This window comes from Neltuma alba, unplaced genomic scaffold (assembly GCF_004799145.2).
Source record: "Neltuma alba isolate B1F8T4 unplaced genomic scaffold, ASM479914v2 tig00010659_pilon, whole genome shotgun sequence".
Classification (NCBI taxonomy): Eukaryota; Viridiplantae; Streptophyta; class Magnoliopsida; order Fabales; family Fabaceae; genus Neltuma; species Neltuma alba.
This window is the reverse complement of record NW_021635504.1, coordinates 164,145-189,713: the sequence shown is the minus strand read 5'-3', so window position 1 is coordinate 189,713 and position 25,569 is coordinate 164,145. Positions and strand designations below refer to the sequence as shown.

Sequence of the window (25,569 nt, the reverse complement as noted above, 5' to 3'; positions counted from 1 at the left end):
CTAGACTTTTCCAATCCCAATCTCAATCTCCGGTTCCCTTTCTTTCAATGCTTCATGCCAAACAGGACCTAAAGCATATGGAGAATCGGATTATAAGCTGGAGGTGTTTGGGATCTGGATAATTGGATTTCAAGTAAATTGCAGATAATGATAATTTGGCCAAGATTACAAGTTGCCCAAGTTCACCAATTTCCCAGTTTGTCACGAGTGATGCCTCTATAAGTTGCCCATCCATTACAATTGACAGATCGATCAACCCAAACCTCATTGAGCTGGAGTCCATTTGGAACGAGTACCTCCCTTTCTTTAATCTCCTATGTTAATCTTATCTTCCAACTTCGGGTCTTCAATAATATTTGAGACGAGGTGGATGTAATATCTCCACGCGTGGAGTAGGATCATCGGATTAAATAGGTCTGGATCTGTCTATCCATATGTTTTAGCAAACTCTTTTAGGCATACCATTTAACAAGAAATCTATATCATGAAGTTTTGTTTTAATTATCCATCTTGATCTTTTCAAATAGTTACTTTTTTTCTGCCATATTTATCCATATAAATGTTTTCTAACATTTTTTCTTTGATGGATGTGGAGAACACATAAACTTTCTGTTCACTCTTGAAGACAATACCAAAAAAAAAAAAACAAAAAAAAAAACCCATCTATCAAAACCTACAAAGAAGTGAGGAAAATAATTCTGTCTCTTTTAAATGGGAAAAAAAAAAAGGAAAAAAGAAGAAGAAGAATATGAATGTCATTAGTGGCATTAGTGGCTGGAATGAAGAAATTGAGAAGTAAAATTTTTGTTTCGAACGTTATTGTCATAAGCTATTCCTGCAACACTAAAACACATGAAGCACTAGTTTTTTGAATTTTCTGGTACTAAATGATGAACTCGAAATAATCCAGCCAGTCTTTCCTTTTCATAACTCTTATTAGAAGAAGTAAAATCTGTTTAGGGAATGAATTATTTTATCATCCTTTGATCACTCTGATTTTCTTCTCTTCTAAGCTGGAATTATAACACTTTCCATTTATTTTCTTCCTCTTCCCCTGAACGGTGGTTTTTATGTTTGCCATCAATTTGTCAGGGCTTCAATCATACTTGCAGCACTGGCAATGGAAGCGGGTCCCATGTATGGTTCACTACTCAAGAGTCAAAACCTCTCTTGTCTCTATCTTTATCAAGATTATGGTTCTAGCTTATTGTGTGTTAGGCTTTGTCACCATGCTATATATGCTTAATCTTTGAATGAGAAGGGAAACATAATAATTTTTTACATCTCCATATTAGCATTCTTTTCTTTAATCAATTCAAATTTTCTAAGAAAAATCCATGAGGAATTTTCTGTTATAAAATGCTTGCCAGCTTACAGGCTTGCTTTTACTACTGTTCAGGTATTGTTCGATTTTCTGTTGTTTATGCTCTGGAGATTTAATTTTATATTTATGGCCGTTTGCATTGGTTATTATTGTAGAGATCTACATTAGATTCTTCTTTATTTGACTCATGGGGCCAACAGGAGGGAATTTGATTCAACTTCTAGATTGTTCAACTCACATCTTAGTGTTGTTTTCTGTTGGTATAAGGAAGGGCAGAGGGCAACCTCCCCACTGATATTCCTCTTCTGCACTCCATGTTTTGTTTTTAAGGCTTTTGGAGTCTTAGCCTGTTGCCTGACCTAGCTCTTAGATGATCTAGTATGTTTTGTTTGAGAAAACCCTAACTTGGAGCTACTTGTCAGTGCAAGGCAAGTTTTTCACTTGAGCAGGAGGTGAGAATCTAGAAGGTGTCTCAAGTTGTGTGAAGTGAAAGTTAATGTGCAGATGACTGTCTGAGCATTGCTAGTTCTGCTTTACCATTACATAATTTAATGTGACCATATATCACTTCTGATTCAATTTCCCTATGTATGAAACATAGATCACATTACCAAACAAGTAAAAGGAAATTGTTATAATACTGCAAATTTGGGGAGCACTGGGAAAGTAACCAACGTCAGCTGTTTTACTCCTTAACAGTTCTGGCTTTAGCCATCATCTACACTTTTTGCTTTATTTTTCTTGGAGTATTGTCTACAAGTTACTTTTCTTTAGCATGCATGCCATGTTCATAAAATTATAGGCAGTGCAGCCCATTGTGCAGGGCAGAGCCACGTGGCCCCCTCAATTGGAGAAAATTACATCTTGAGGGGACAAGATTTTTTCCATTTTATATCCCATTATTGGGAAAGGGTTGAATTCAAAGTTATATCCAAGCGGTAAATTTTTTCCATTTTATATCTAATTTACAATTGCCCCTCCTTTCTTTCACTAAAAGGGAGAGAGTATGTTTGCACCGATATCTTACCCTTGTTCACACTCGCCTTTTCCTGTTGTTTTCACTGTATTTAGTAGAATTATTTGCTGTCGCTCTGATGTGTTACTTTTATGTTGTCTTAATCTTCAATGGTTTACTTCATTTTAAGGCTGGAATGCCCATATATGCGAGGCCTGCTTCTAGAGGGAAACGTGTCCAGGTGAATAACTGTCTCCTATGTCCTCTTAATTTTGGTTCTGGTAAAATGCAAAATGCAGTTTATGGTTCCAGTGATGGAAATTGAATCCAAAAATAGCGTCTACCTAATTGGATACTCTCTGCATTATTTAGTCCAGTCCAGGAAGCAAAAATCATGCAGCTGTGATGCCAAATGCTAGCATGGATGCTACTCTAGGTGCTCTCACTGATTCTTCCTTTGGTGCGGGGGGAGAGACGTGCATGACTTTAAGCACTTCTATTTTTATTGAGGGATCATTGCCATGGTATTCTCTTTTGCTTGGCTTTATTTATTTACATGCCTTTTCCATCTGCATCCCTCTTTTCTTTGGCACACCTGCGCATCCTTTCACTTTCTGTTATGTCTTCCAGTTTGTACATTATGTTTATAATATGCTTGCACTTGCAAAATAGAAACTTTCTTGTTGATTAGCTGTTCGATTTAATGAACTTAGGTATTAAAAAGCAATGGGGCCCTGTATAACTGAATTGTTGTGCTCATTTGATGTATTTCTAGGGTAGAAGAACTTGTGCAGCGTGTCAAAGGATTTAAAGTGAATGCAGGAACAGAGCCTCGTGCTGATCTTGGTCCAGTTATTAGCAAGGAGGTGCTGATATTATCTGTGTTTCCGGAAAGTGCTGAAGTTGTGAGGTATAACAATGAAGGGGGATGGAAAAGGGGAGGGAGAGACTGAGAGAGAGGAGGGAGTAAAGGAAGAACTTTGAGAGAGTACGGCAAAATAGTTAATATTATTCCCATAAGTCTAATATGTGGGAAACCCTAGGGCTATTTATAAAGTTGCAGACACAATATTTTAAAAGATGAACTAATCTTAGGAGATAATAGTAATCTAAATCTGAGCTTTGAAAGTAACCCAGATAACCTTAGGTGTCTTGTCTTACTTTTTTTTTTGGTGGTGATATTATCTTGCCTTAGCTTGCAATGGAGAAAATCTAACTTGGAAGATAAACATAAAATAAACAAAAATAAATCTATTTTTAGGCCTAGTATAAAAGAGTGTTTAGCTTTACTTCATTTAATACTTCAGAACATGAAACTAAACATACACTTAAGTTTTCCATCAAATTGTCTGTTGTGTTTTCATGTCATTAATTATGCTTCTTTATTGGATATTGTATCTCAATTGCGCATGCACTGGGAAATAACTTGTGTTTATTTTGTGCTAATTTTGAGTTTTGGATATATTTTTGACACAGGCAAAGGATCAGATATGTAACTTAGTTCAGAGCAGTGTTGAAAATGGTGCAAGGTTACTACCTAATGGAAGACATACTGTGGTACCAGTTTGTTTCTTACATGTTTTCTTATGTTCATTATTTTGGGATATACCTGAACCTACATGTTTCTATTCAAAAGACTTCAGCCTTTGATTCTACAGGTATGGTAGCCAAGCTACCATATTTACCACATCTGGTGTAGCTGCTAGGAAGTTCCAGAACGAGGCTGAGGCTGGTCTAGTATGCAGCATGCCATTTGATGTAGAAATTTCTATATGAGCAACTAAGCAAGTTTATTTTTGTTCTTAACTCTCCTGATCTCCCTCTCATATTGTGATAGAAAGAGGGCCAGAGCAGTGCTTGATTTAATGAAACTCACCATAATGTGTGCACGCGCGAGAGTGCCTCCAGCTGATAGACACTAACCTGGAGAAATAGCGCCACAGATGATGACTGTAGAATCTGAGTGTGATTCACCAGCACAAGGAGTGCAAATTTCCATTCCAGATGGCTACTACTGAGATCACAACCGTGTCATCTGCTTCTCCAACAACTGATAAGGGTCTTGGAAGACCAGCCATGTCCCTGGTTCTTCCTTCATCGTCTAAGAGAGATATGGAATGGAAGATCAGGACATGACAAGCCATGGAGTGTCAGCCGCCACGCCCCAGACAAAAGAGAGGTTGTACTTCTCTAAAACACCACACTGGAATGAAGGTTCGTCTGCAACATCTCAAAGGAGGGAAAATATCTCATCCACTTCTGATAGGAGTCATGTTACCTACATCGTCAACATCCCATAGAACTGAAAGAATTTTCTTATAGATGAATTTTCTAGCCAATCCCCGGCTGTGACTTTACCAACATCTCGGGGGATATAAATTATCATACATAGCTCAATATTCCTCTCCTTCCTTCCTTCCTTTTTCTCATCCCTCTTCTAAATATAAAAAGTGTTTGGGTAAGAACAAAACTATAGTTTCAGAAGTGTTTTTACGGTATACGAAGTAAATATATAGAAGAGTTTGTCTCGATTTGCAAAAAAGTGCTTTTGAAAAGCACTTCTAGAACTAACCAAACCCCCCTGTAATCATGTGCATTGGCTTTCTTCGGTCAATTTTTTCCCTTGTTCTGAGCGAAGCATCCAAGAACGTCATGAAAGGGGAACGAGTTTCAGTGTCCATGATCTTGATGAGTATCCTAGACTCATCAGATCTGAATCATTTATATCAGATTTGAATGATTTAGATTTAAAATATTTAATTAATTATTTTTAAATAGAAAAACTATTTTTTGAAAAAATAATAGTTAAGAAATTATCTTCATTTTAGATTCTATATATATTAAAATAATCATTTTGAATAAAAAAAATCAAATATAAATCATTCAAATGAGACATAAATAATCCAGATATAATAAGTTTAATTAAAACTGTTCCGAACAAAAGCATCAAAGTGAAACAGCATAGCGGCGGAATTTTTGCTGCTTGTCCAAGACACTGTTCAATCTTTTTTTTTTTTTTTTTTTTTGCACATGAGCGAAAATTTGTTTTCTTTCTTTCTTTTAACGTCAATAGAAATTAGCTTTCACATTCCTGGAATCTAACAAGATTAATCATCTGGGCATGCTATTTGCGCTACCAAATGCCTCCTCGCTTTTCACAAGTGGGTTGCATTTGATTTTAAAAATACCAAGCATTTTTGTGTTTTCAAAATATAACTAATAAGATATTTTTGGAAATACTCATTCATTTTTCTCATATTTTCTAGGGTAAATATTAAGGAACAAAAAACCAGACTATACATTAAACCGGTTAATGTAGTGGTTCAAGGGTCAATGGGTCAAACCGAAACCCAACAAAAATCAAACCAGTTATATTAAAATAATATAATTTAATTAAAAATAACAAAATACAAGAACAATAATAATCACTAATAACAAAATATAAGAAAATACAACAATAGTTTAATTATAACAATAACAAAGTATAACAATATTAAAAATTTTGATCTTTGTCATTCCTTAATAACTAAAATTAATAATTATTGATACCAAAATCATCATTGAAATTTAATCAAAGTCATAATGACTAAGATATTATGGGCTAAATGAGAAAAAATAATATCAATAACAATGTAATTATTCAAACCAGTTTATTACCGGTTTCACCAGTTTACCCCTTAGTTTGACCAGTTTGCTGCCAGTTCAATTTGTAACCAGTTCAATTATTAAACTAAATTGGACTACTAGCCAGTTTACAAGTTTTTCTGTTGAACCAATCGATTCAGTCTATTTCTTTTCACCGGTAAATATAAAAATAATTTATATTTCTAATGACATTGACGGATTTGTCGAAGAATATGTTGGCTAAAAGTGTCCTATAATTTTAAACGAAACGAGTACTAAATTTTTTTTTTTTTTACCGGAGAAAACGAGTACTAAATTTAAGTCTTATAATATGTTGGCTAAATTTAAGCGCACTCGCATTCAACCTGCTTGCATCGAGATGTGTATTCTATATACAATTTAATGAGCTTGGTGTGGTTTTTTCCAGATGTATCCCTGTGGTTTCTTTAATTATAACTATTCGTTTCTGTACTCGTAAGTATTAGTAGCCAATAACGTTCTCTCACACTACATAAGCAGAAGTCACCAGATGTTTCCATACATTTTTGTTAAATAAAGGAAAATGTCACTTTAATTGTCTGAAGTTGAGACAGCAAGCCTTCTGACTGAGGCCTTGCCGCAGGCCGTTCCATAATCATAGCGTAGGGAAGGGAAGGGCGAAGATGCAATGCAGTTATCTTCAGGGGGCTTCCATTTTCTGCCCTCAACCTCAAGCGTTCAGAAAACCATCTTTTCACTCGAGCTTTTCAGTTGCTCCACCGCAGACGCGCAAAGAAGGAAGTTCCGATTACAACGACGTCGCTTATAATGACAATTTTGGTTCTGAAGATGACATTCTTCACGCAATTTCTGATGCAAAATCGAAATTTATTACCAGTGCTAAAAACCCTTTTGTGAAGCACTGTCTCAAGCTCCGCAACGACTCTTCTTATCGTCGTTATCATGGTTCGGTTCTTGTCGTGGGTTCTACACCTATCAGGTTTGTCGTTTTGCTTATGCAGTCTATTTCCAAGTGCTTACTCGCGTCGGCCAACCTGCTGTTATCCTGTTTGCTCGTTGTTTCTTTGCTTCTTATTGTTGAAAATTGGATACTTGCCAAGACTTCTATGCTAGAAGTCGATTCTTTTACTGGGCCGTTAAATTTTACTGGACTTTCTGGTGACGGTGTAATCTGTCGGAAACCTTATGTTTAGCGCTTTTGAAACTTTTTCCGCTGACAAGACAGTAATTATTTTTCCTCATCCTTAGAAATTCTATTTTGAGATTCATAACCTTCAAGTTTCCGGCCTCAGATTTCTTCCCCCCGCCCTCCCGGGCAATGGGTATCCGTTATGAACCTAGCGTGTCTGACTTTTGGAGCATACTATGTAATGAATTGCATTGTCTTGTTAGCTTAAGTAGTTTATACCGATCCTTTATAGGAGAAATTATTGGTCCTATACATAGGTACCTTGCATGAGTTCATGGGTATTTAATGTTCCTTTCTAGAAAAACACCCTTCTTGTGGATTTCCGATGTAGGTTATTTATACATGCTTTTCTAAATAGACGGTGTTAAATGTTAATTAGACTTAGATATGACAATCTACTTCAATTTTAAGACTATTTTAATAAGACAGCTGACTTTTCTTAGTTTCGATGAGGTATGACTTATATTTAGGATTGAATGGAGTATACTCTTAGTCCTAATCTTCAATGAGTATGAAGCATTGTGGTATTTAATTATTCTCATAGGCTGCTTGGACTTTCAATTGAACATTATTTCCTTGTGTAAGAGTTGTTTTCAGCTTTGTTCTTTTGCACAGAGTGTGTATATATATTAGGCTCTTGGAAAGAACTTCTTGCATTGGTTCTCAATTCAAGTTTTCCCCCCCTGTTATCACTAAATCCTTCTCATGGTAGAGTCAAAACACTTTTTTCCGAGATACGGGTTGCTGGAATTACAGAACTTTGGCAGCAAAGTTACAAACCTGGTGTCATAAGTATCTTAAATAGCTGTAAATCAAGAAGATGTTTATTTCAGACTTGAGCCTTCATTGATTTTTATGTAGACAATAATATGGATGCCTTAAATACAATTCTATAACATTTCAAACATGTACTTCCACTTTGTGATTTGTCGGCCCGTTTGACTTTCTCAAAGGGAAGGCATGATAACAGCATATAGGAAATTGCACTTCAAAAAGTCATCGGAGACAAAGAAAATATCTATCTATATCCGTTGCTAAGAGTGACAGTGACTAGTGTACAAACTCAATGCAACCCTTAAGTTGGGAGGAAAATTTAATTTGTCAAATATAACCAAACAATATCCTGACATTATTTGTTTGGCTACCCTAGCACAAATGTCTGTCACATTGCAAAAATCTGTCCATCACATATGATGTTATGGATAAAAATATTTCAGGGATTGAATCTATGAGAAGGCTGTTGATGAAGATAAAATTGTCATTTGCAGAGAAATATACAGGTTTCAAGAGTCATCGCAAGATAACAATATTAAGATGGATTGTTTGATTCTGCCTGATAAAACTGAGATTCCAGCAGGGCTAGATAAATCCCCTACTTCAGTTGTGCGTGTGAGTTCTACAGTGATGAAAAAACTTGCACGGCTGCAGTCAACTGATAGTCTTGATGCCATGGCCCTGATGAATATCCCTACCAGTTTCTTCAGTTTAGATGACAATCAAGACACAGCAGATTGTCGGAGGTGGTTTCCATCTCCTCATCGGATTTTAGTCCTTGAAAGGATTCAGGTGACAATTATGCCCTGCTTAATTTAACCATTGGATCATGGTGTGTTTGGTTCTTTCTGATTTTGGGAGCATGCAGCTCATTATGCTTCTGTTAGTGTTGTCACCCCTTCTTTTGGTTATTATAAGTGCTTCTTCTAGAAAGCTACTTTTTGGGTTGGCGGTTAGTGGAGGTGCCTTTTAGAGTCAGTATTAAGGAAGCTGCATGAGACCAACTTAGAATACCGAGTTATTCTATACCATTCAATTTGTAGTCTAGTGCATATTCTTGCGTAGTTTTGCTGAAGAGCTGAAATGAAAGTTCCTATTTCCGTAGTTGAAATTTCCTTGGCAAAAGGGGTAGTTATGTTATCCTTGTTATAGTTCGGATGAGGTGATGAAGAAGTTGAATAAAATATGATTTACTCTAGTTGCCAGAAGGGGCTTGAGCTGGACTAATTTTGGGCTGTTTCATCTGTTACCTTTTTATTTGCAACCACTATAGTATAACGATGTTGCAACTTTAAGAAATGTGCATGACTAAGAGAGTTGTTCCCTGCAGGATCCTGGTAACCTTGGTACATTACTCAGATCAGCTGTGGCCTTTGGCTGGGTAAGGACTGCATTGTAAACCTCAAATCATTCTCCTCTTCCATCCACCCAGGTCCTTTTTTTTTATTTAATTAAACTTGTAATTGTAATTTTTTAATGCTTATTGTTTTGACCCTGTCATCTTGAATGGTCTCTGATTCTTATGATTGCCAGCTAAAGTGTATAGGAACTTGTTTTTGATAGACTTGATTAAGTTGCATCATTTCTTTTTGTTAGTGAAGAATCTGCTGGCTTTAATTTTTTATTGACTTGCTTCCATGCTTACATTTTACAAAAAACATGTGATGCCTGCAGCCCTGAAATTTAATGGTTTTGTGTGGAAGGAAAAAGGAAAATGTAATAGAAGCAGAGTGGGTTAAGATTAACAAAAATTCGCCTCCTTGGAAGCAAACCAGGAAAATTCAGAAGATAAAATTTTTCATTTATTTCCCCAAAGGACCATAAAAATATTCCATTTTTGCTAGTTTGAATTTTTGACTACCTTTAACTTCACTGGCCAAATTACTTCTCCACGACTTATTTAGTCAATTGACAAACTTATTGCATAGAAACCAGTGTTGTAACTGACTCGAATATTTGAAACTTCTAATAAACAATAAGACAATTTTTCTATTCTGCATCAAGTTATAGAATGTTACTCTCATTTTTCTTTATCATAAAATCGGTGATTTGGCATTAACAGTCTAAGGAATTCTAGTGCCACCCAATTCTCATTTTAGTTCACCGTGAGACTTCTTTCTCTTGTGCACGTACAATATATTAGAAGAACTCCTGTTTCATAACATACGTCAAACAAAATTGTTTTCTTGCATCATCTGGACCCAACAGAGTTTACATAATTTTTAATACGTCTTAGAGGACTTGACTTGCATGGCTATTGTTCAACAGGACGGCGTTTTTCTTCTTCCTGGTTGCTGTGATCCATTCAATGATAAAGCTCTTAAAGCTAGCCGAGGTGCTGCCTTTCAGCTACCCATAGTTTCTGGCAGTTGGATTCATCTGGAGTCTCTTATAGGGCAATTCCGAATGAAGTTGTTAGGTGGCCATCCAGAGGATGAAGGGGTAGCCAAACCGGTTAGTCGGATGTCTCCAGGCTTCTGCGATTCTGTATCGGATAAGCCTCTGTGCTTGGTTTTGGGTAGTGAAGGAAGTGGGCTTTCAGAGAAGTCCATGGAAGCATGTGAGCTTGTCAGCATTCCAATGGCCGGAGAATTTGAGTCTCTCAATGTTTCAGTTGCTGGTGGGATTTTCATGTATATGCTGCAGCCAAAGTGTAGATGATCATGTTCCATATTATAGTGTGTCACTTTTTGGTTCATGATTTGATTTCGTCTTGCGATAGCATGTAAAGGTCCATTTTCATTCTTGCTCTGATCCTATAGAGGAAATTTTTTACAGCAAAGTTAAATCCATCTTGCCGCTTGACCATTTTTTTCACTAAACAGAAGTTCATATGTGTAGTTTGGATTTGAGTCTTATCAAGATCTGGGCAGGCATAGCAACTTGAAGTTGAAAAGAGATTGAGATGAAATGGTGGATAATATTTCTGACGCAATGGGTCTCAATTTTGTTTATTTTTCCTCCTTGTATTTCAAGAGGGGATTTTAGATCCCATTACTCTCTTTTTTCAAGTGCCACATGAGTTGATGGGAATTAGTTTTGGCGTAAGGTGCAAAAGCATCCGTGAAATGTATCCTAATGCGCATTTACCTAGGTGTAGAAGCATATATGAATCTTCTAAACTAGAGCACATGAAGATGAAAGTTTTGCTGTTTTAGAAGATCCATGGGTACTTCTGTACCTGAGTAAATTCTTTAATGCCAAATACGCATGGGGAAATATTTCATGTGTACCTCTTCACCTTAACTCTTCAGTTCGCTATAAAGTTGTTTTATGGCAAAAATTATGTACTTTCTTTTAATCAATAGTCATACTCCATGTAAGCTTTACTTTTGGAGAGAATTGTGATTCAAAATATAAATTTTATTTTTGAGTTTGTCTGAATTTTTTTTTTGTCCTTAATTGATCATGTTTAGTACTCACCCTCTTTTATTAATATTACTACTATATATTCTTTTTTATTATTTTTCATTTATTACTTCTTTCATTTAGCCTCTTAATAAATAAATAAGGGTAAATTTGAGAGAAAAAAATATCGTTAACTTATTTATTATTTTTAACTAATTTTAGCTGTTGGTTTGTTAAATATAATTTGATTATTTGAAGTTTATATATAGAATTGGAGGAGTATTATTTTGTCAATAGACAAATCTCATAGCTACTACTCTTGAAGTTAAAATTGTTTATTATAAAGGTCTAACACTTGCTTTTCCGCTGGTGTGGTAAAAAATCAAAAGTCTTCATTTATAAGCCATACTGGACTCAATTAATTCATCAAGGAAAAATATCTATAATATCTTTGGTTCTAATTATAAAATCTTGTCTGTAGAATACAAATAAAATTTTATAATCAGAATTAGTATAAATAAAGTCTTATAATTAGGAAAGGAAATAATATTTTTTTAATGACTAATAATAATGTTAGCATTTTGGAGAGCTCGAAGAGGGAAAGGAAGAAGAGAGCTAGAGACTGTAGATGACTCGCAAAAACAACCGACAACAAAATAGGAAATCAAAACACTAACAGAATGCTTAAAATAAAGTTACGCGAACGCGGCAATGTCAGAAGTGAGATCGGAACAATTAAAGAGGCTACCGGTACCCATCTGTTCTTTTCTACTTTCTCACTCCATCTGAGATACAGCAGCTTCGCTTCACCACCACAATCTCAGCGATATTCTTTATCCACATCCCATGTTGATGACGTTCGGCAAGCAAACTCAACAGCAATCCTCACCTTCGAGTCTCTTTTCTATCCGCGGCTCACTCCTTTTCCTCGCAATTTTAACATTACTCTCTTTTACCTATCTCGCCATCAAATACTCCGCTCCCGCACCTCAGGTATCCTTTCCCTCGCTTTGCCCCTTTCTGTTTTATTCTTCGATGTCAAAGTTGTTTCTTGATATTCTTTCTTTTCCTTTTGTTCTATTTCGGAGGTTTCCGTCGCTAAACTGATCGATGCTGAAGTGAAAAATGCGGTTCCGGAGGAGGAGAAGGACGAGGAATTTTCTGACATATATCACTCGCCGCATGTGTTCAAGTTGAATTACGCGGAAATGGAGAAGAAATTCAAGGTGTATATATATCCCGACGGGGATCCCAACACGTTTTACCAGACGCCCAGGAAGCTTACTGGCAAGTATTCGAGCGAAGGATACTTTTTTCAGAATATAAGAGAGAGTCGATTCCGTACTGATGATCCAGATCAGGCCATCTCTTTTTCATTCCGATCTCATGCCACAAGATGCGAGGCAAGGTATGAGTTGTCTGTTATGAGATTTCATGATTCTGGCTATGGTGGTTCTGTGTATATATGGAGTTCTTCTGCTTGTATATTAGAACTTTTAGCACTGCAATTGCAAAATTGTGATTCTTTGCTGCATCCCAGGTGAGATATGCTCTAGGCATGCGCTTTGGAGTTTAGGAAATGTCTACCTTTGGCTTTTGCCTTAGAGATCTGATATGGAAGTAGTGAGCCTTCAGTGAGGTTAACTGCGAAAATGGTTGATACTAACCAATTCATTTGCATTTGCATGATTGTTCTTTGTTTTACTCCATGCTCCAAGCCTTCAGTTTTTAGGCTAGAAAATGTCTGCCGTCGAGTTTTTCTGTTGAGATGCGAGAAGATAGTAGCATTCAGTTGGATGTAATGCAGAAAAGGGTTGATAATGACAAATGTATTTTAGATGCGACTATAACTTGGATATGAATTTTTATAGATATGACTATGACTATATAGCTTTTGACGCCCAAAAAAAAACAGAAAAAAAAAAGGGACAGGCAGGACCCCATCTAATGAAACAGTAGACTTTACTTTCTGATGTTCCTTATTAGTGATTCTTATTTAGGAATACCAAACAAGTCTGTATTAAGAAGAAAATCATGTAGTTTGAGATGTGAGTGGTTTGGCATAAAGATGGGGAGGTGTGTGAAATATGTGAATCCATCATGCATTCAATTACAATCCCCCCCCCCCCAAAAAAAAAAAAAGATATTCCTTTTCTTTTCTTACTTCCCTTGAAGGATACTAGCTATGTTCTTAAAAATCCATGATTAAATTGTCATAGAATATCAAAAAAATTACTAATTCTTTTAGTACTTGCTATAAATCTTTTCCCTGTGTGCATACAATCTCTTATTATATAACTTAGATGTGGTTTGTGCTAATCATATTTAAATTTTTTCTTGGGCCCTTAGTCCTTTATGGATATTGTCTCATTTCCTGGGTATACTTCCTTGCAATTGCATACTTTATTTCATGCATCCTTCCTGGGCTTTGTTTTCTTAATTATTATGTCATATGATGGGAAGTTGATGAATTGTTCATATACATTCTTAACAAACGGCTATGGTTTCTTTGCTAAGTAAGGAAATGCGAAAGTGCATAACAAAAAATACATACAATGTACTTCAAGTCTGGATGGAGAATTGCCTCCTTGTTCATGGGGTTTGTTCTTGTGTATCATGCAGGGCACATCTTATGAGAACATGACCATAATTGTGCAAAATTACGTGGAGGACTTAATAGCCAAATATCCTTATTGGAACAGAACCTTGGGTGCAGATCACTTTTTTGTCACCTGTCATGATGTTGGTGTAAGGGCAACAGAAGGACTTCCACTCCTTGTAAAGAATTCCATACGAGCTGTATGCTCCCCTAGCTATGATGTTGGATTTATTCCACACAAAGATGTTGCTCTTCCTCAAGTACTGCAGCCGTTTGCTCTTCCAGCTGGAGGCAATGATATAGAAAATAGGTAAAATTTTTAGTGTATATACTTTCATTCTCACTGATGTTAGTTCCTAATTTGAGAACATATATTCAATTTAGGGCATCATTACTTTCTTGTACAGATGACTTTTGCTCCTGCTATCATTTGTTAATCTTGTTCTCATTCTTGTTATTCTTTGAGGATGGCATGACGTAATTATTTACACAACTTATAGATGCCCATGACTTCAACTTGGTTTCCGGACCATGTTTGTCAAGTTTCTAAATCCACAGTTGTATGTCAGTAACTCATTTTTCTTTCAATCTGGTTTAACAATATCTACTCATTTCTTTTTTGAACACATGTTGATGTAATGTATAAGTGAAATGAGAGGTATTGGGTTAAGCCCAAGCCAATAGTTGTATGATAGTTGGTGCACTAGTTTAGTCTAGATTCGCTGAACTTAGTCTAGAAATCAATGCCTATATAATGGGCCTGTGAATTGGGCCAAGCTAAGTCACAAAGTATATGAAGTGTATGCGAGAGAGGGAGTAGGCTAGATGTATGGAGTATACAAGGGGTAGTGCATCACATAAGTATGCTAAGTCGTTAGAGACCATGAGTTATATGAACCTATAAATACTAGACACAAGACAATTGTAAAGTTGATGACCCTTAATGACAGGTTGCATCACTCTCTATCTCTCTCTCTGTTTCTAAACTCTTCCTCTGTTTCTCTTGAATATCTCTTCTCTCCTGCTATTTCTCTCTTCTTCCTTCTTTCGTACAGCATTTGTTAGATTCTGCAAAAGAGAGAATAAGAATGGGGAGATAGAAGGGAAGAGAGGGGAAAGAAGAGATGAGAAGGTAGGAGAGAGATGTGTGTTATAGAGAGAGAGAGAGAGAGAGAGAGAGAGAGAGCCTAGAATCAGTATCTGAAATCCTAGGAGAGAAGAAGATGGAAATTCCTGAATAATTCCTGAATAATATACTTCATTCACACCTAATGTCATCGTACAATAGATTTAAATAGGCTGAAAACATAACTGAGAATAACTGACTAGTAACTTCCTAATAACCTCCTACATTCTAGGATAAGGATTATCAATAACTGACAATAACTAATATTTAAATAATCCCACTGTAATAGTCTCAAAGGATAACTGAATATAACCACCTAAAATTGAAGATTACAAATAACTGAAAATAACTAATTTGTAAACTGCCCCTGATATTGGACTCTATCATTACTCTCCCCTAGGAAATACGCCTTGTCCTCAAGGCAAAATGTGGGAAATTGGGTAGCTTTTAATGATGGGTTCGAATCTGGGGCTCTTAGATGAGGGTCTTCCACTTCCTCGGTAATCTCCATGAGTTTGAGAGAAGCAGGTTGGCACTTATGCCCAGGGACAAATTTATCTCCACACTTAAAACACAGCCTTTTGTCTCTAAAAAACTTCCTATCATGGTCTGAAATTGTTGCGTTGTGGGTCATTCTTTGGGAAGTTCCAGTAGTAGTTGGTAATAGTTGCTTTTGGGTGTTGAAACTTGACATAACAACTGGTGCGTTCACAAGAGCAGAGTTTGAACACAGCCTGGGAATGTTGGCGTCTTTATCTTCCTTGAAATTGACACTGCTCTCACTGCCACATGTAACTCCAGATCGCTGTCCATAACGACTCACATTCTGATTTTGTAACTTGGCTTCAAATTCAAGAGCCAAGCTTGCAGCCTTGTAAACAGTTCGGGGTTTCTGAATTTTAACATCTGACTGCAGTTCTTCCTTTAAACCATTGATGAAAACACCTAATAAGCAATGCTTAGGCCATCCATGCACTCTTGAAGACCTTCTAACAAATTCCTGCCTATATTCTTGCACGGAACCCAATTGTTTGATGCTACAAAGGTACACATCAGGATTCTGAAATTCAGCAGGGCCAAAGTGCTCTTGAAAAATTTGAATCAAGTCATCCCAATAATTGATAGATCTTCCAGAAGAAACCCATGTAAAAACATCTAGTGCATCACCTTCTAAGTTCATGGCTGCCACATCAACTTTAAGGTCTTCAGGTGTTTGATAATACCTGAAATATTTTTCTGCCTTCATAACCCAGCCTCTAGGATCACCTCCTTCAAACTTAGGAAATTCTACTTTAGAGTGTGGGCGTTTAGAAGGATTCTTTTTCCACCAAAGGTTGTCATGTTCTTCATCATCAACTTCATGAATCTGTTTCCCACTATGGCTTTGGTTTCCTTTAGGTGCTTGAAATGACTTCTGTTGCTTCAAAGTAGTCATTTCTGTATCTAAATTATTTAATTTGGCCATAATGGCTGATAGTTGTTGGGAAAGCAGTTCTGTAGAGGGAAGATCAGAAGAATTGGTGGGTGTAGATACACTGTGAGAGGGGTTAGGATTTGGCAGGAGAGGCACATTGTTAGTGTTTGATTGGCGTGTGTTCACCATAATATCCCAACAGGTCCAGAAAGTTTGGGCTCTGATACCAAAATGTTAGATTCTGCAAAAGAGAGAATAAGAATGGGGAGATAGAAGGGAAGAGAGGGGAAAGAAGAGATGAGAAGGTAGGAGAGAGATGTGTGTTATAGAGAGAGAGAGAGAGAGAGAGAGCCTAGAATCAGTATCTGAAATCCTAGGAGAGAAGAAGATGGAAATTCCTGAATAATTCCTGAATAATATACTTCATTCACACCTAATGTCATCGTACAATAGATTTAAATAGGCTGAAAACATAACTGAGAATAACTGACTAGTAACTTCCTAATAACCTCCTACATTCTAGGATAAGGATTATCAATAACTGACAATAACTAATATTTAAATAATCCCACTGTAATAGTCTCAAAGGATAACTGAATATAACCACCTAAAATTGAAGATTACAAATAACTGAAAATAACTAATTTGTAAACTGCCCCTGATATTGGACTCTATCAGCATTCATCTATAATAGTGGGTCAGAAGGAAGACTCAAGAAATCGATGAGTGAATTTGTAGGAGAGCCTAGTGCTCTGGAATTGCTAGGAACCAGTGTTTGTGTTTTCTGTTTTACCCTAATTCTCTTATCACAGCTGCCCATCAAATCCCTTTTCTTGACTTGTTCATTATTAAATGTTAAATGAGTCTGGGAATTTGCTTGGCAATGTAACTGTGAGGGATGCTGACTTTCCTCAACTATCAATCTGAAATAACTTCATAGGTTCTAGAAATTCAGTGGTTCCCAACTTTGTCATCTCCTTCAGTTGGCCCTCTCAAATGGCAGGAATACTAATTCTGGTTACGTTAACTTTTTTGAATTTCTCTTCTGGGTCTTCAATCTCCGGATGCTGCAGCTCTTCCTCAGCATCCTCTTCTGTCGTTATGTCTGTTGAGATCTCATCTGATATTGGCCTCACTGTTTTCTTGTTTCACCTTTTATCTCCTCTTTCGCTTTCATATCGTTTCCAACATTTTCTTCCTCAATTTGTGCCTCTACTTTAGCCATTTCTTCCTCTTTCTTTTTTATATAGCTTTTTTCATTGCTTTTATTGTTTGTCTTAGCTACGTGGCCCTTTTCCAGCTTCATCTCAGTCTTCACTCTGCAATTCTTCTTTTAGGCTTCTCATTAGAAACTCCCATGGATTGCACTACGCTAACATTAAACTGATGGAACTCAAACCTCCAAATCATATTAAGATTTACAAAAATCTAGCAGAGTGTAAGTCTAACCATATATCTACATAGAAAATAAGAGAAAATGACAGGAAATACACAAGCACACTGGTTCCTAGCATTTTGAGAGTGCTAGGCTCTCCCGCACATTCACTGACTTATTTCTTGAACCCGTTACCTCTTTATATATAATCCCCACCCGTAGCCTACTTTCTCACTCACACACACCTCATATACTTTATGCAACTCAGCTTGGCCCATTTATTCTCTTCTCAAAGAGTTGGACATTTCAGTAGTTTGAGTACCATGCAATTGTTGTGATAAGTCCAAGACAGTTGATTTAGCTGCTAACCTGGTCATAGACACTAAAACTAAACACATTGAGTTAGGACTTTAATTTATCTGGAAGAAGGTGGTTAATGGGATTATTCAGGTGAATTATGCCACCTGCTGTTGATCAAGTAGCTAATATATTGACAAAGCTAGGTGAAATGACTCCTGAAGAGCTTGTTCTCAGGTTATCGAAAGCTGATTACCTCTTGGCAACAGCCACTTTTATCTACTCTATCTAATCTCAATTTAAATTCTTGAATGGTCAGAGGATTTTTGTTTTCGTACATTTAAAATCCTAAAATTTGATTCTTGGTCCTAATATTGTGAAGGATCTGCCTTTCAGCTTTTCTTGATCATGACGCTTCTCTGCCTGTGCTTCTATCTTCAGCACATTTTAGTCAGTGGCATGAAATGAGATTTTCAAAGCAGGAGAGAATCAGTCATCAATTTTCTAATTTCTCGATACATGTAAAGTGACCTATAATTTTTAGGCAGGATGCTAATCCTATTGTTCTTTAGGATGGCGGATAATTCTTCCAAATGCATAATTCTATTTCAAATTTTATTTTTATATTTGTGAATATTGCAGGACAAATCTTGGCTTCTGGGCTGGTCACCGAAACTCCAAAATTAGAGTTATCCTTGCACGTGTATGGGAAAATGACACAGAGCTTGATATTTCAAACAATAGGATTAGCAGGGCTGTTGGGCCTCTGGTATACCAGAAAAGATTTTACAAGAACAAGTTTTGCATTTGCCCTGGAGGTTCACAGGTCAATAGTGCTCGGATAACTGACTCTATTCATTATGGATGCATTCCTGGTAGGCCTTTTCCCTTCTGATTGTGTTTATTTTATCTTACAGTTGCATATGAAGTACTAAAACCATACGACTTTCTGACAGTGCGAATTAGTATAAACTGATCACTGATATTTATGGATGAGACGGGGAAGGCTTACCTTGCATCCTTCTTCTTATCAAAAATTGCTGTTAGATATTGTGGACCGGTTGCCCTTATATTTAAATACACATATTGAAATGATATGTTGCATCAAAAATTGCTGTTAGGTATTGTGAACTGCTTGCACTTATATTTAAATACACATATTGAAATGATATGTTGTATGCTAAGAAACATTAGCAAACCCTATTTATATCTAGACTGAAGTGTATTTACTAGCTCCCAGGACAGGAATCATATGTTGACGTGTGAAACGAGAGAGCATCTGAAAACTAGTCATTTCAGAACTAAATAATCTATACATTATTTAATATGAAAAAGAAGATCTCATAATTGGATGACGTTACTAGCTGTTCTGTGGAAGATTGGGGGGATTGAGGTGCACCACTGAATCGTCTAGGGCTCAGTTCTAGGGCCTTCCACTCAACTTCTCAGCTTCAATCACCTTAGTTATTGCCAGGAAGCTTGCATTTTCTTACCCTGCTATGTGCATGATGACAATGCTGAATTCTAGTTCTATCGTTTATGTCTAATCATATAATTAGTGCCAAAACATGTTAGATATACACTTCAGCCCTTTTTTGTGATGACTGCTGAAGCAGCTGTGTTAGCATGATTGACATGACTTAGAAGGTTGAAGAGAATATACACACGCACGCACGCACAAGTATTGCCTTTGCCTTTTATAATGTGATTTGATGTCTGAGGATACCTTGTAATTGATCTCATGTTGAATTGATTTTTGCAGTGATATTGTCAAATTACTACGACCTGCCTTTTAATGATATTCTTGATTGGAGTAAATTCTCCGTCGTACTCAAGGAGAGTGATGTTTATCATCTTAAGCAAATCCTGAAAAACATATCCTATGAAGATTTTGTTGCACTTCATAAGAATGTCGTAAAGGTGAGAATTTACATACCACTGTATTGAGAACTTATATATTAATCATGGTCTTTTTTCGCCAAAGGAAGAAATTCAAGTCTCGAGATTTCTATTTCGCTGCATATCCTTATTCTTGCTTAAATTAATATAATTCAGAACGAGAGTGGAAATCAAGAGAATGCGCCTGAAACCCTTTATCTTTAACATTGATAGTTAATACTATGATTTTTGTTGCCTATCGAATCATTTTCTTTCATGTATGGAATTAACGGAGCTGGGTGACGTTTGCTTTCAGGTCCAGAGACATTTCCAGTGGAACACGCCTCCCATAAGCTATGACGCATTCCATATGGTAATGTATGACCTTTGGTTGCGCCACCATACTATCAAATATTGATACCGTAAATTCATTCATTCTGTATACTTAACAGTTTTAACACTCGGAAACGTTGTACATAAAACTGTATGTTGCTTAACGTTTTACCAGTGGGGAGATTTTGATTCATTTGTTCTTACTATTTTAGGATTGCTCCCCTTTCAGGCCTATAATTTATGTATATTTTTCTTTATTTTCCTCTTCGAGTCTGCTGTAAAAGTCAGTTTTGTTGTGAAAACGTTTTCCTTTCAAGAGTTTCTGTTGTTAGTCTGTGTCTGTGGAATTATTAACGGTGGTTATAGTTCAACTAATTAATTCTGTATTGTGACCAAAGAAGACAATTAATTCTGTATTGAGTTGACCACGTTTACTGTATCTGAAAATAATGTTAAGAAGATCCCTTGCCTTAATTTCCCTAGAATGATGACCATTTGAAATTGAATCTAATAATACCTTGTCTGGGGACCAAAGGTTAGATTTTGATGGGGAGCTTAACGATTAGGGCTTGTTTGGAGCTCCGTTCAAAACGGGCTTTTAAGCAAGTTCACGTAAGTCGAGACAAAACTCTCCTCACATACTTACCTCGTATTCCGTAAATCACGTTTGAAAAGCTACTTATAAGTCAATCCAAACAAGCCCTAAAAGTAAATGGATCCGTTGGGGGTAGCTGTGGAGCACGAAGTCGAACAAGTAAACAAAGTTTGAATTTCAATACTCTTAATCATAGCTAAAGCCTCGAGGTATTTATTTATTTTATGTAATAAAACGTATGTCGTCTTTTTCAGCTTCGATAGGAGTTACAGAAAGAGAGGGATCTATCCACACACACAAAAAAAAGTTAAAATGTAAATTTGTTTAAAATTTTTTTATTTATGAGCGTTTGGGTACTCAAAAGTTTTTGGATTGCTTCTAAAGTTTGAAATCATAACAATTTTGCCTCTCACCGGACTATTAGAATATTGACATTAATCATGAATATTTTTAACGATGTGGGATTAAATTTCAAATTTCATGAATTAAAAATAGTATTAACGCAATATTTAAAATCAGAATTTTTGGACGAATAAAATATATTTTATTTACTAAGTTTCACCAATATCATTATAGTAAAAATATGGGCACTAACTCGATGCATGATTGCCTACACTTAGGCGCGCTATGTACACACAATTACATTTGAATTGCAAACGATTCTCTTGCTTTGATGTTTTCAAATAAAAATGATAGACCCACATACTGTAAATTTGTTGCCATGGCATGATTGATTAGATGTATAATAATGAGAAAATTATAGAATAACCAATTATAATTGAGTTGGATGAAAAAGGACTCATGTAAGTTCAAATTATATGAATGTTAAAAAAAATATACATCATGAATCTCAGAATTGACATGACTTGATGATATATTTGATACCATGTAGCAATTAAAAAAAATATGGACTTACTGTGAAGGAGATAACAAGTTGTGGATTCTTTTGGTAACAACACTAATAGTAATTCGAAGAACGTTCAGCTCGAAATAACTCTCTGAAATACATTTTGTGCTCACACAAATTTAAGCTTAAAATCATATGTTAAAACAGTAATAATTATATTCTTTCTATTATAAGATTTATACTCTTTTTGATCCTCAATATAAGACTTAATTGATTGAGTTAGAGAGATTAAAAATTTTTAAATTGGTGTTGTCTTTCCTAAAATATCCTGACTAATCATGTGTATTAGCTAAAAATACCATTTGATGAAACCTGTAACATGTGCAACTACTACGTGGACTACTTTGAAAAAAATATATAAATACGAAAGGCAAAATATATTAAGATCTTATATTTAGAATTAAATTAAAGGTCAAATTAGCTTTTATACTAAAGACCAAGTAACATCTATTAGTAAGATACTGAAACAGTGGTAGGCTTCGATTTTTTTTTTTCGTGTGTCCCGGTTATGATTTTTTTTTTTTTTTTTTTTTTTTGGTATTTGACTCGCTGTGATAAATATTCTTCAAAACATAATTATCGAAGGCTTCGGCTTTGGCTGACCCTTGACCCCAAGAATTCTTCATGTAATAAAACCTGCAAAAATCAATCTTGACTGAAACAATTACTTATTATAATTCTCTCTTCACGTAATCGAATTGCACAGCAACTTAATTTCGCGTTTGGTGGCTGCTTTATATACTTGTAAAAACCCGTTTATGGTGTTGTGTTCAAAGCGTTAATAATTGAAAATCCCACAAAATAATGAACTCGATTATATATACAGGTTATAAGTAAATGCTCTTCGAAGTTCAAAAATATAATGGGAAATTCTTGGCTGACCCAACAGAAAATTCAACTGGTGAATAAGTTTCTTTTCTTGGTCTGATAATTCTCAGTCAGATATGTGGAAGAGAAAAAGAATAATTGTGATTTATACAGTGCACCTCCTTTGATCAGGAAATGCAACTACAACAAACGGTAATCGGACGTGACTTTAATTTTTTGTCTAATAATAATAATTAATTAATTGTTTTCCAAAGCATTGTTTCACACTGGTGGAATTATGTTTTAGAAAACAAATAGATTACCCACAGCACAGGAAGTTGAACTGGTAAACATCCATATAAATATTATAATTTTCTTTACTTAGTCGCTTAAATTTTAACCCGAGAAATTATAAAATCGGAGTGTATTAAAAAAAAGCTATAAAATAAACCATGAGTCAAGCACCAGCTTAAACCTTTAATCTTAATATGTTAAACAATCTTATGGTCCAAAAAAAATCTTATGGTCCAAAAAAATCATTGCCAAAAATATCCCTGTTGTTCACTCGTCGTGGGCAGGAAACTGTAAGTCGGCCAGTGGCGAGCCTCTCTTTTTGCTGCATTATGTTACTGACTAATTTGAGTAAATTAAAAAAATTAGTTAAATTAGTTATTCGTAACGAATAGATGTTGTTTTTCCTAAAATATTCTATAAAAACCTATCAAGACGAAGTTGTAGGATTCAGCCGTGCATATCTGAGAAAGACAGTCAGATATTCTTCTGTCGTAGTGATACAAGCCTCAAGTAGTACTTGGCTCGTGTCTATCATGATAACACTAGTTAGTAGTGCAAAATCAGGTGTTCTATGGTTTCAGACCAGCTTCGTTATTACAAATTGGACAAAGATTACCTCCATCATTAGAAGTGCTTTATCTTTGGAGGAATATGTATGCAGACCCCTGATACACTTCCATAACTGCACAGGAAAAATAAAAACCTGTATGGCAAAGTTTGATTAATTTTATAATTCTAACTTTTTCCAATAGTTTTAAATATAATCTACTCTGTTTAAACTGATTCCTGTTGTTGTTTTAAGTGTCTGCACTTTGTAATAATTATGTTTATGTTCCCCTCATGGGCCTTCCGGCTTAAATTGGAGGGCCTTCTACATAGCTGTGTAAATTTTTTATTACTTTAAATAAAATTGTCATTTTATTTAAAAAGAATAAAAACAGACATTGTCTTTTTAACTAGAATTTTCCGCAAAACACCAATCCCCGCAGTAGTGGTTGCTGGACTTCGGCCGGGGGTGTGTTCCAGGTGGTCCTTCGCCTTCTTGAATCTCGACTTAATGCAGCATGTATTCCTTTGTTCGATCGAATCCCCTGAGGTTGGATTCAAGCCACCATTGCCATTCTGCGTGGTAGAAGAATCTTCTTTTCTCGGGGGTACGAGATTCTTCGATATCAGTCTAGTAAGAGTGCAATCACGCATCACATGTAGTAAATCCTCTGTCATCAGTTCACATTGTCGTCCATATTTTCCACATAGCACCTGCGCCCAAAGTTCGTTAGGTTGCGATGGGTACCTCCAAAGGAGTTTTAAGAGAAAGTTATCATTCATCAGTTCTAGCGACTTAATACCAACTCCAATCTCCTCTTTAGACTTGCACATCTGTTTCCAAGATAGCGCATGCCATTTCCTCTGTCCATTTTGCTCTCCCCAAATGAAACTTCTTTGCTCCTTCTCTATTTCGTCTATGATTTCTTGGGGTAGTCTATCATGTTGCATAGGAAAAAGGGAAACTTTACTAAGGTCATGCATTTGGCGAGCGAGAGGCTCGACGCCTTCCATCCATTAAGTCTCTTCTTAACTCTTGCTGTGATGTATTTATATTTTCTTTTCTACTCCTTCGGAAGGAGATTTCGGCGCCAAGATACTTTCCAATATCCTCTGCTATATATTTTAAAGTTGCTATTGCGATAGATTGCTCTTCTTAATGGCACATCTACATTTGGGGAGAAGTACATGCTAGACTTGTCATGGCTTACAATTGACGTCCTGAAACTTCACCAAGATCCTGTAAACAATGGAGAATCAAATCAATTTGATCGAGGTTAGTTTCAGCAAATAAAACCAGATCATTCGCGAATATCATATGAGAAATTATAGGGCCACTTTGACTTGCTTTCATCCTTCTCCATTTTTTCTCCAACACTCTATCTAGGAGTCTAGTACTAAGGGTGTGTTTGGATAGAAACCAAACCATGGTTTCAGAAGTGCTTTTACGGATTACGAAGTAAATATGTGGAGGAGATTATCTCGTTTTGCGGAACAATGCTTCTGAAACCACGGTTTTGGGATACCCAAACAAACCCTAAGTGTGTGAGTTTTTTCGTGCCTAGCACAAAAAGATAGAAAGAAATAGGATCTCCTCGTGGCAAGCCTCTAGAAGGGTTGAGTTCTTCTAATTTTTCTCCGTGCCAAACAATTTTAGTTAAAGATGCCTCACTTTTTCTTAATGCTACCTCATCACCGTTGCTGGCAGTTGGAGCTCCAACATCAAGGACCTTACCGATAACTAGTTGTCAGAGCTTCAACGGCAGTAACTTAAATTCCTGAAGGAAAAATTGGCTCATTTACTGTAGTAAATAGCTAACTAAGTGATAAAGTATTGCAAATATCTTGAAACATCCAACTGGGAAATTTGAAAAAACATGTTGTCATTTATTAATTAAGTATTGTAAATAGTTTATGACAGTACATTTCAGCGAATTTTATAATTAAATGGTTGAAGTTATTTATAACATTTTATTAGCTATTTGCTACACTTCATAAACTAGCATTGCCTAAACAAATCACAATTTCTGATGTTGGGGCTCCGACAACCAGCTACTAGCAGGTTGGCTATAGTTTTGGTGATAAGTCACCTAATTGGGAGGGTTTTCGTTAGTATTGGAGCTCGAGTAGCTAGCCCCTAGCAAGAAAGATGGGGCTGCATTTAAAAAGATGAAGGGGGGGTAT

General features: G+C 36.0%; 2 protein-coding genes and 1 pseudogene across 2 annotated transcripts; 2 read left to right on the top strand and 1 right to left on the bottom strand.

Annotated features, from left to right (window-relative positions):
* Nucleotides 1-6,507: 6,507 nt before the first annotated feature.
* LOC114757977 (uncharacterized tRNA/rRNA methyltransferase slr1673) lies at nucleotides 6,508-10,863 on the top strand. The gene is made up of 4 exons (XM_028946959.1): nucleotides 6,508-6,882; nucleotides 8,361-8,658; nucleotides 9,197-9,247; nucleotides 10,135-10,863. The coding sequence occupies exons 1-4, from the start codon at nucleotides 6,566-6,568 to the stop codon at nucleotides 10,525-10,527; spliced, it is 1,059 nt and encodes a 352-aa protein (XP_028802792.1). The 5' UTR covers nucleotides 6,508-6,565; the 3' UTR covers nucleotides 10,528-10,863.
* A 1,099-nt stretch (nucleotides 10,864-11,962) lies between these two features.
* Nucleotides 11,963-20,538, top strand: LOC114757960 (probable glycosyltransferase At5g03795; annotated as a pseudogene).
* Nucleotides 15,245-19,238, bottom strand: LOC114757959 (uncharacterized). The gene is made up of 2 exons (XM_028946943.1): nucleotides 19,225-19,238; nucleotides 15,245-16,786 (listed from the first exon to the last, which is right to left on the bottom strand). Exon 2 carries the CDS (start codon nucleotides 16,540-16,542, stop codon nucleotides 15,289-15,291), a length of 1,254 nt encoding a protein of 417 aa, XP_028802776.1. The 5' UTR covers nucleotides 16,543-16,786; nucleotides 19,225-19,238; the 3' UTR covers nucleotides 15,245-15,288.
* Nucleotides 20,539-25,569: the final 5,031 nt, after the last annotated feature.

Excerpts from the sequence above, each read along its gene's own strand:
- LOC114757977 (XM_028946959.1), top strand. The coding sequence starts at position 6,566 with ATGCAATGCAGTTATCTTCAGGGGGCTTCCATTTTCTGCCCTCAACCT. Across the intron at positions 6,883-8,360 it reads GTGGGTTCTACACCTATCAG|AGAAATATACAGGTTTCAAG; the intron begins GTTTGTCGTTTT and ends TGTCATTTGCAG. Across the intron at positions 8,659-9,196 it reads TAGTCCTTGAAAGGATTCAG|GATCCTGGTAACCTTGGTAC; the intron begins GTGACAATTATG and ends TGTTCCCTGCAG.
- LOC114757959 (XM_028946943.1), bottom strand. The coding sequence starts at position 16,542 with ATGGTGAACACACGCCAATCAAACACTAACAATGTGCCTCTCCTGCCA.